We start from the raw sequence: 11,583 nt of genomic DNA on the forward strand, positions 1-11,583 counted from the left end.
AACACATAGAACAATACTAGTACCGCTGCTGCGTGCAGCCCGATCCATATATCGTTGTGGCGTGCAGCCCGATCCATTTATCATCGACGGCGCTCACTGGGGTGTGCAGACTCCGGCAGGGGCCCCTTACAGCCCAAGCGCAATATCAAGCCATCTCGTGGCATCAAATCTAGGCCCTTAGCCTCATACCAGTATCAGTATAACACTGCTGCGGCGTGCAGCCCGATCCGTATATATATATTATATATATAGCTGCGGCGTGCAGCCCGATCCAAAAGTATTCTCACAATACAGGCCCTCGGCCTAACTCAGTCAACAAAATCACATAAGCCACTCAGGAAACAATAAACATGATGCTCAGCCCAAAATATTATTGGAAATATCATTTCAAGTGTTAAAGCAAGTAAACTTGGCTGAGTTTTGAAAACAATGGAAAATACATGAATGAGTTCGAGTATAAAATCAAAACAGTGAGGAAATATCAAAAACCATCCCCGAAGGGATTCAAATAATTGGCACGAAGCCCAAATATGGCAATCAGCCCCAAATCATGATGATAACAAATAAGTTTCAGTCAAATATGCGGTAAAATCATCAGTCGGGACGGATCAAGTCACAATCCCCAGTAGTAAAAGACCCCACGCTCATCATCCAGCGCGTGTCTCACCTCAATATAGCATTACGATGTGCAATTTGAGATTTCAAACCCTCAGAACATCATTTACAATCATTACTCACCTCGAACCGGCAAAATCTCTAGCTCGCGACGCCTTTGCCCCTCAAATTGGCCTCCACGCGCGTCGAATCTAACCACAATCAGAGCGAATACATCACAATATGCTTAGGGAACAAAGCCCAAGCGCAAACAATCGAAAAATATCAAAAATCCCGAAATTAGCAAAACCCGAGCCCCGGGCCCACTTCTCGAAACTCAGAAATTTTCACATCATTAGATTCCTTATCTTCCCACGAGTTCATACATATCAAAAGTTCTCAAATCCGACCCCAAATGGCCTTTCAAATCCGAAATCAAAAGTCAAATTTTCTCAAGCCCTAGTTCTTCAATTTTAGGCTTAGTTTCCATGAATTTATAGGTGGAATTCACATAATAATCGAGTATTGAGATCAAAAATCTTACCTCCAAGAAATCCTCTTGAATTCCCTCTTCAATTAGCTCTCCCAAGCTTCAAAGTCGCCCAAAAATGGAGGTTCTTAGCCTCAAAATCGCGGAAATGGGCTTTTAAAACATTCTGCCCAGCACTCAATTTCACTTAATCGCGATCGCGGAAAAGACCTCGCGATCGCGAAGCACAGCCCAAATTTACTCTACGCGATCGCGTTTAACCTCATGCGAACGCGATGCTCAGAACCTTTCCACTACGCGATCGCAAATGATACCACGCGACCGCGATTCACAACAATAAAAACATACGCGATCGCAGACCCATCTGCGCGAACGCGATGAATAACCTAGATGCCTTCCCTAAATAACTCTACGCGATCGCGAGCCCCCTCACGCGATCGCGAAGAGGAAAATACCTGCAACAGAACTGAAGCCAAACCTGCAATTTCCTGCTATCTTTTAAGGCACAAAGTGGTCCGATTGACCACCCGAAACACACCCGAGGCCCTCGGGACCTCAACCAAACATACCAACATAATCCATAACATCATTCAAACCTGTTTCAATCATCAAAACACCTCAAACAACATCAAATTACCCAAAACTCATCGAATTCAAGCCTAAGTTTTCAAAAATTCCGAAATACACTTTCGATCAAAAGCCCGACCAAACGATGTCCGAATAACCTGAAATTTTGCACACACATCACAAATGACATAACGAATGCTACAGCAACTCTCGGAATTCCATTCCGACCCTCGGATCAAAATCTCACCTATCAACCGGAATTCGCCAAAATACTAACTTTGCCAATTCAAGCCAAATCCTTCCACGGACTTCCAAAATGCATTCCGATCGCGCTCTTAAGTCATAAATCACCCAACGAAGTTAACTAAATCATGAAAATTCCGATCCGAACTCATATACAAATAAGTCAACTCTGGGTCAAACCTTTCAAGTTCAAAGCTTTTAACTGAGAATGTTCTTTCAAATTCATTCCAAATTTTCCTGAAAACCAAAACCAACGATCTACATTAGTCATAATACATTACACAGGAAAAGTCATGCCCGAGAACTGGCGATCAACGTGCAAAAGCTCAAAACGACCGGTCGGGTCGTTACAAGCATCTTCTGCTGAAGTTTTTGAAAAAGTTTTATGACAAAACTAATAAATCCAGGACAAAAAAACTTCAGCTATTTTAGTGCTGAAGTTTTACAAATGAACTAAATAACTTCAGCATCTTCTGTTGAAGTTTTTGAAATAGTTTTATGACAAAACTAATGAATCAAGGACAAAAAAACTTTAGCTATTTTAGTGTTGATGTTTTTACAAATGAACTAAATAACTTCAGCATCTTATCCAGGACAAAAAAAACTTCAGCGTATTGCCTTTGCTACTTCAGGCCCGTCTACTAGAATGCTGAAGTTTTGCGTGATTGCCTTTGCTACTTCAGCCCCGTATGCTGAAGTTACGAAAAAGTGGGTACGCTTGCAATTTTTTTTGCAAAGCGGGCACAAGTTAAAACGTGACCCACAAAGTGGGTATAGATACAAATCCCCCCCTTTTCAATTATAAATGATATGAAAAAGAAAAAGACAATAATAAGGAATAAACTGAAAGAGTAAGGGAAAGAGAAATCTTATTGGTGATTGCAACCTTTCTCCGGAATGAAAGAATTATTCTTCCAATAATAGAGGACAATAAGAGAATTTTGTAATAGAAAATATAACCTAGTAGAATTTCGATGGGGATACAAGATACGGAAGGGGGTTTAAATAGTATTATCACTAGTAATTGTTTGCCTTGTTTAGCTCCTGCCCCTTATTGCCATTTATTACATTGATTGCCCGTTACGTAATTGATTTGCAACAGTTAAGATAATAATAATAATAATAATAAATCGTGTATAATCAGAGATTGACCGATCTTTTTCTTATTCGCAGTAATTAGTGATACTAATTACCAGTGTCGTGGTTGTTCTCTTATGCTTAACATCGAGGCTAACATGCACGGTACATACACGAACAATCCCGAGGGTGTTGCTTATATTCCCTCCGTTCACTTTTAGTTGTCCACTTTGGACTTTTCAGGCCCCTTAGAAATAATAAATAAAATATGTATTCTATAACTTTACCCACAATAATGATAGCATTTACAAAAGTCTTGGAAAATGATTTGGAGAATGAGTAGTTAATGATAAGGGTAATATAGGAAAAAATTGACGAGTCTCTTAATTTAGTATAGTGGACAAGTAAAAGTGAAAATATATTTTTAGTAAAATGAACAAGTAAAAGTGAATGGAAGGAGTATCTTCTAAACACGTTATTCTTCTTTGTTGCGTTAACTCCCATAACACTTGTCATTATGGCATAAATCCACGTGGCTGATGGTAGGCTAGAAATACGAATTTTTGGCTACTTTGCACCTATTATTTGATACACTTTAATTATGTTTGAGCTAAAATATGGATAATTTATACTCATTATGCGTTTTTTATTGTGTAGGTTGAGATTTCGGGCTAAGCTGAGTTTTTGGAGTTAAAGTAAGTAAAAGAGAACTTTGAAGTCTGAGTAGAAGTTTGAGAATTAAAGTCAGGATCGAGTACGGGGGTCGAGGATCACGAATATATATAAAAAGTGAAAGAAAAATGCTCAAGACCATGTAAATGGCCTACCACGACTTGTTGGAAGACGTGAAACTTGAAGTGGCTAGCCAAAATTCTCATAAGAAGTTAAGGAACTGAATCCTCCGAAATTATGACATGCAAGCGACATGTCAATATGAAGTGGCTGCCCAATTCATTACTACAAGACAAAATAGGAGCAGAAATGTAATTCGCCAATTCTCTAGAAAGGCCACTAACGCGACGCACTGTGCGACGCCTGTTGCGGCGCGACAGTGTAAAAATCAGCCTGACAGATAATTTGCAAGGTCTCTGTAAATCCTCACAAGCGCGCTTGTACAAAATTCTTAGAGTATTTTCCTGCTTCGGTGCATGTCAGTTGATGTGATGTAAATATGTACAATTTCCCGCTTCCTAATAAGAAAAGAACAATTTACTTGTGTGTAATAGGGATATGCCATAACTTAAAGTGTGGGGTGGGGAATGTAAATATGTACATGTGTGTTTGCTTTCGTTTTTTTATTGAATCTTTTTTTTTAACTTTTTCGACGATGGATTTCCTCGACTGTCTTCTTTAGGGATCAAAGTCGAAGTAAAAATATTTTATTTTTCTTAGGTAGTGTAACAATTCGTCCTTGATTTTTCTTTATGATGTGGTTCTTTTCCAAGGGTTTTGTTTGAATCGGGTGTAGTTAGTTATTCTTTTTTTAGGAATAGTGAAGTCTTGTGCTACAGATTAAATGGAGATGACTTTTTTTGATGTTATTGTGCCTTGAGAGTAGTGCGTGCCTTAGTTGTAACGCCTAGGCTTAGTTCTTGACTCATGTATAAGGGTCGTAAGATATTTGATTTAGATGTAGCTTAACTACTTTGACGAGAGAGTCGGGATAGATCCGATCCTAAGTGATTTATGTGCCAATGTGTGTGTGAGGTTGTTGTTGATATTCTGTGCATGTCAGTTGATGTCTAGTAAGTGATTTAGGTATTTTTTTGTTGAGCCAATTATATATTTTTACCCACCTAATTAATGGATATCCTAGTTAGCCCCCTTTGAGCTTGTAATCCTATTTTTTTGGCAACCACACTATAAGCCTGACCCCTTTTTGTTTGAAATGACTATCTGTTTGAACCTTTTACCTCTCTTGAGCACTTGAAGTTGTCGTGAGCTTATCAAAAGCTAAGTTAAAGTATGGTCTGGGTTTTTGAGTGGAACTATAGAAAAGGAGAAAGGTGCGTTGCTTTGAGAAATTGAGAGAGCCACTTGTAGGAAATTGGAAAAAAAAATTAGAACTGAAGAAAGAAAAGGAAAAAAAAGTTAGTATTTCTATATATTATAAAGAAAATTCCTTTAGTGGTAAATCTTGCTTTATTTGTGCTTAAAGAAATTGGAAGATTGGTGCTAGTATGTTGTGATGGTGCTAGTATGTTGTGAAGGTTGGGATAATTTTGTTCAACATAAGTGGGTTTGAATTACTGAATTTGTATGTATTAAATTGTTCGGGGAGGTGTAGTCACTATATCCAAATGTATCATACCCGTCCCGCAGCCTACATTAAAATTAAAATAAAGTGTCACTTGATCCTTGACTGAATAAGCTCAAATTAGTAGAGTACTACACTACGGGCAAGCCTATGGTATGTTTTCTGTGGCACATGAATTTTATTTCTGAGAGTGAGTTAATTCTTTTGATATTGAGTTCCTATTTGTTCTTGAATTTTATTGTGTGTTGGAATGACTCTCTATTATTTGTGAGAGGGCACATGACTTGTGAAGGAAAGGTAACTTTTTTGGCCTATGTGTTAGAGTAAGCGAGCAAGTACGTGGTGTTTTCGAGTCGAGTCTTGGGCCTGGGATGTTGTGGCATGGCGCTTAGTCTGCTTTAAATATTCTTGGCTTGATGAGTTAGGAGAGTTGCTTGATAGGTCATCCCTATTTAAAGTGTAGTTTGATTGCTCGAGGACGAGCAGTGGTCTAAGCGTGGGTTTTGATGGTATGCTAGAAATACGATTTCTTGGCTACTTTTCACCTATTATTTGATACACTTTATGTTTGAGCTAAAATATAGATATTTTGTACTCATTATGTGTCTTTTGATGTGTAGGTTGAGATTTCGGGCTAAGCTGAGTTTTTGGAGCTAAAATAAGTAAAAGAGAACTTTGAAGTCTGAGTACAAATTTGAAAATTAAAGTCGGTATCGAATTCGGGGGTCGAGGATCACGTATGTATTTAAAACGTGAAAGAAAATGCTCAAGTCCATGTAAATGGCCTATCACGGCTTGTTGTAAGACGTAAAACTTGAAGTGGCTAGCCAAAATTCTCATAAGAAGTTAAGGAACTGAATTCTCCAAATTAAGACATGCAAGTGATGTGTCAACGTGAAGTGGCTGCCCAATTCATTATTTGACAAGACAAAATAGGAGCAGAAATGAAATTGGCCAATTCTCTGGCAAGGCCACTAATGCGACGCGTTGTGCGACGCCCGCTGCGGCGTGACAGTTTAAAAATCAGCATGACAGACAATTTGTAAGGTCTCTGTAAATCCTCACTAGCGCGCTGCGTGGTGCGGCGCACTTGTACAAAATTCTCAGAGTATTTTCCTGCTTCGTCTTGGAAAGAGTAGTTTCGTCCGAGCCCGTTTCTACATAGTATAAATACACCAAAATTACGATGTTTAGGGTACTTTTGACCTTGGAAGCTATGGGAGAACATTGGAGGCTACTAGACACGAGATCTCATCATTTTTCTATCAATTCAATACGGGAGTTAGGATTATAACGTTAGATTGATGCTTTCTTATTCTTTAACTCTTTTTGTGATGACTTCCTCCATAATTATGAAGTAGTTTACCTTAGGGTTTGACATGATTTGGTGACTTGGTTGTTGTCTATGGATTTGACTACTGCTTAATTTCTTGAATTTATTGGAGGAGTTTTAATATAGTTGTGATTTTATTCTTTAAAGTGTTTAATCGAAAGAGGAACATCTTATTGAATATTATTCTGCCTTAGTTTATTTTGGTGATTCTTTAAAATAATTGAGAGAGCTTTTTTTTAGTTGCCGTTAAATTAAGATTGAGAAATATTCGCGAGAAGTTTTTCTTAGATCAATCCTACCAATAGATTCTGTTGAAAGTATAAGCTGATTGTAATTGTTGTCTAGTAGGTTAATAAGGTGTTATGTGATAGATATCTAGTTAGTCAATAAGATGGCTATGGCTATTTATGTAAAGCAAAGTTAGTTAGAGGAGTTAGTTAAATAGTGTATATATACGCTACTCTGTACTGTACTGTAACATGTAGAAGAAATGAGAAACTGTTAGTGCTTTCTCTCAAGTTCTCTTCTGCTCATCTCTCTCTCTACTCTAATTTCGTTAATCTCTTCCTTCCATCGATAAAATTGACATGGTATCAGAGCACGGTTTCTTGAATATGGATCGCAAATATGTGTAATTGACTAATTCAAGCTCAATTTCTCAAGCTCTGTCTTTACAGGTGAAGCTCATCAATGGAGGACGTCGATAACGAAGCTCCTGAGAAGCTAAGTCACAATCATCCTCTATTTTTAAACTCAAATGATAATTCCGGAGCAATTTTGATCTCACTTCAACTCCAAGGTCCAGAAAATTACTCGGTATGGAGTCGAGCTATGAGAATTGCTATTTTAGGGCGAAATAAGCTACGGTTTATAGACGGTACTTGTAAGCGAGGGAATTATGATCCAAATCTGGTAGATCTGTGGGATAGATGCAATGCCATATTACTTTCATGGATTATGAACTGTGTATCGCGGGAATTGCTCAGTGGAGTTGTTTACTCGTCTAATGCATGTGCTGTGTGGAATGATCTAAAAGAGAGGTTTGACAAGGCTGATCTCTCTAGAATTTTTCATATTCATAATAATATTGTTATGATCAATCAAGGTACTAGCTCAATTTCCTCTTATTTCTCAAAATTGAGACTATTGTAGGCTGAGTTTGACAGTCTAGCTCCAATTCCTGGGTGTGACTGTGAGAAATCACGTGAATTTGTTGTGTTCACGGAGAGATTGAAGCTACTGCAGTTCCTTATGGGACTAAATGAGTCTCATGAGCAAGCTAGAAGCCAGTTACTCATGATGACACCAGCTCCCTCAGTTAACAAAGCCTACTCTATGATGATGGAAAAGGAAAGCCAAAGGGCAATTGCTCACACAGGTGTTCCTTTAGAGAATAATGACATCACTTCTTTTGTGTCAACTAGAGGAGGATTTCAGCAGAAACCAAAGAAAACCTTCAATCTAGTCTGTGATTACTGCAACTACAAAGGACATACCAGAGAGAATTACTTTAAGTTGAATGGTTACCCTGCTGATTTCAAGCACAAAAAGAAGGGAAGCTCATATCCTCCTACTGCTAACTTTGCAGGAAACATGGTGGTTCTGGATCTAATAATGTATCTATTGGCAAGCATGATATGTTTTCAATAGCTAATTTTGCAGGAAATAATAGTGGAGGTGAAAGGAGTTAATCTCAATCACATTCAGCAACACCACTTCCATCAGCACCGTACTTCACTCCAGAACAGTATCGACAAATCCTACATATGCTTGAAAAAGTAAATGAAGAATCAGTATGCTCTGCTCAACCACCACCAGCAGGTATATTTGCACTCATATCCAGTATAGTTGATGATAGGTGGATAATTGATATAGGAGCTACCAACCATATGGTAGGGAATTCTAATATGTTGACTGAATTGAATAAGGAGTCTAATCTAAAAGGTGGAAATGTGCATCTACGAAATGGTAATGTGGTGTCAATAGAAAATACATGGAAGTCTAGGATATTCAAAAATCAGGATCTACAAAATGTGCTGCACATTCCTGACTTTAAGTTTAACCACTTATCTGTGTCAAAGTTGACAAAAGAACTAATGTGTTGTGTGGCATTTTTTTCCTGATTTTTGCCTCTTCCAGGACCTCTTCAGTGGGCAGGTGAGGGAGATTGGTAGAGAAGACTGTGGGTTGTATTATCTGAAGCCACCTCCAACTCCTATAGCATCACCTACACAACTACAACCACAAGAAGTCTGCTATTCTGTGAAAGCTAATGTGCCACTATCTGTATAGCATAACAGACTAGGGCATGCTCCTTTAGATATACTTAGAAAAATAGAATTTTTAAAGCAGTGTAAACCAGACAAAAATAATCACTGTACTATTTGTCCACTAGGAAAACAGTCAAAACTTCCATTTGCTATCAGTACTACTAGTTCAAATAAACCTTTTCACCTAGTACATGGTGATGTATGGGGTCATTATAGAGTGCCTATTCATGATGGAAAGAGATATTTTTTAACACTGGTGGATGATTTCTCTAGGTACACTTGGCTATTTCTGTTGAATAATAAAGTTGAAACTTGTATCATTGTGAAGCAGTTTTTAGCTTTGGTGAAGAATACGTTTAACTCAAATGTTCAAACATTAAGAACAGATAATGGCTGTGAATTCTTTAATTCTTAGTTTGATGAGTTGATTAAGGAAAATGGCATTGTACATCAAAGCTCCTGTGTGACTGTGTTTATACACCTCAGCAAAATGGTGCAGTAGAAAGAAAGCACGGGTCTATTTTGAATATAGTCAGATCCTTAAGGTTTCAAGGAGTTGTGCCTCTAAAGTTCTGGGGAGAATGTGTTACCACAGTAGTTTATCTTCTTAACAGGTTACCTTCAGCCATTCTACAATATAAATCTTCTTTTGAAATGTTACACTTACATCCTCCTAATCTTGATCATTTAAGAATTTTTGGCTGTCTAGCTTATGCATCAAATCCTAATATCACCGATAAAATGTCACCTAGAGCTATTCTTGCTGCATTAATGGGATATTCTTCTACACAAAAGGGATACAAACTTTATGATCTACATGGCAGATCATTCTTTGTGAGTAGAAATGTGGTGTTCAGAGAAGATTTGTTTCCTTTTAAACACTTTACTCCTTCTACTCTCCCCTTATTTCCAGTACTAGAACTTATACCTGACACACCAAGAAACAGTCTTAATACCACTCCCAATAGCATAACAACCTCTCAAACCATACAAGAAGAATTGATCACAGAGAACCTCTTGACTCTAACACCTTCTACCAATATAGACCATTCTTTACAACCAGCTTCACCTAACAACACTATCCTAGATGAATTTAACACCAGTTTACCCCCTATTACAGAACCTCATCACCCTGAAACACTCAGATAATCCACTAGAACTGTCAAGCAACCTCTATGGATGCAAGACTTTATCACTACAAAAAAATTCAACTGTTCCTATCCTCTTTCATCCTACATCTGCTATGATTTTCTAACCCCACCATATAAGAATGCTTTAAACTCCTACTCATCCATTGTAGATCCTACTAGTTATAGAGAAGCATCTACAGATCCAAAGTGGATTGAAGCTATGAAACTAGAGATTGCAACACTAGAAGACAACAACACTTGGAGAATTGTTGATCTTCCTAAAGGTAAAACAGCTATTTGGTGCAAATGGGTATTCAAAGTCAAGTATAAGTCATCAGGAGAAATGGAAAGGTACAAGGCACGGCTGGTAGCCAAGGGTTATAGTCAACAAGAAGGATTGGACTACAAAGAAACCTTTTCACCAGTAGCCAAAATGGTTACTGTTAGATCAGTGGTAGTTGTGGAAGCCTCAAGACATTGGTTCATCTTTCAAATGGATGTTCACAATGCCTTCTTGCAAGGAGATCTTTTGGAGGAGGTCTATATGACTATTCCAGAAGGGTTTGCTAGACAGGGGGAGACTAATCAAGTCTGCAAACTACAGAAGTCACTGTATGGCCTGAAACAAGCACCAAGGCAGTGGAATCTCAAGCTTACTGAAGCTCTGTAGCAACTTGGCTTTGTCGAGAGTCACTATGACTATTCACTTTTCACACAACAACTAGGAGGTGACATAGTTGTGATCCTTATATATGTAGATGATCGAATCATTATAGGAAATAACAATGATCTGTTGGTAAAAACCAGGGAAGATCTTCAGAAAAATTCAAGATGAAAGACCTAGGTGAATTGAAATTCTTCTTAGGCATTGAATTTGCCAAATCAAGCAAGGGTATACATATGCGTCAAAGGAAGTATTCCTTGGAGATGATTTCTGAGCTTGGCTTAGGAGGAGCTATAACAGCTGGAACTCCACTAGAATGTAATCAGAAACTTACTTCAATAGAGTTTGATAGAGCATTCAACAAAGATGCAGCTCATGAAGATCCTATACTAGAATATGCTGGAGAATATCAAAGGCTGGTAGGGAGACTTCTATATCTGACCATGACTAGGCCAGATATCTCATTTGGAGTACATGTTCTAAGTGAGTATATGCATGCTCCAAAATAGTCCCACATGGAGGCTGCTCTAAGGATTGTTAGATATTTGAAAGCATCACCAGGTCTGGGGCTCTTAATGCCAGCAACAGAAACTAAACAGCTACAAGCCTTCTATGATTCTGATTGGGGTTCCTGCCTACAGACCAGAAGATCTGTTACAGGCTACCTAGTAAAATTTGGAGAGGCTTTGGTATCATGGAAATCCAAGAAGTAGGAAACTATGGCAAGGAGTTCAGCTGAAGCTGAATTTAGAAGCATGGCATCATGTGTAGCTGAAGTTACTTGGTTAATAGGGCTGCTCAAGGAGCTTGGGATTGAAGTGCGGTAACCTGTTGATCTGTTTTGTGATAGCAAAGCTACCATTCAAATAGCAGCCAATCCAATATTTCATGAACGGACCAAACATATAGACATTGACTGTCATTTTGTAAGGGAAAATTTGAGTCAAGGAGTAATCAC

General features: G+C 38.2%; 1 protein-coding gene across 1 annotated transcript; it reads left to right on the top strand.

Annotated features, from left to right (window-relative positions):
* The first annotated feature begins 10,792 nt into the window (after window positions 1–10,792).
* Window positions 10,793–11,338, top strand: LOC109238323 (uncharacterized mitochondrial protein AtMg00810-like). Its single transcript, XM_019404756.1, has 2 exons — window positions 10,793–11,044; window positions 11,135–11,338. Exons 1-2 carry the CDS (start codon window positions 10,793–10,795, stop codon window positions 11,336–11,338), a joined length of 456 nt encoding a protein of 151 aa, XP_019260301.1.
* The last annotated feature ends 245 nt before the right edge of the window (window positions 11,339–11,583 follow it).

Source organism: Nicotiana attenuata, unplaced genomic scaffold (genome assembly GCF_001879085.1).
Source record: "Nicotiana attenuata strain UT unplaced genomic scaffold, NIATTr2, whole genome shotgun sequence".
Classification (NCBI taxonomy): Eukaryota; Viridiplantae; Streptophyta; class Magnoliopsida; order Solanales; family Solanaceae; genus Nicotiana; species Nicotiana attenuata.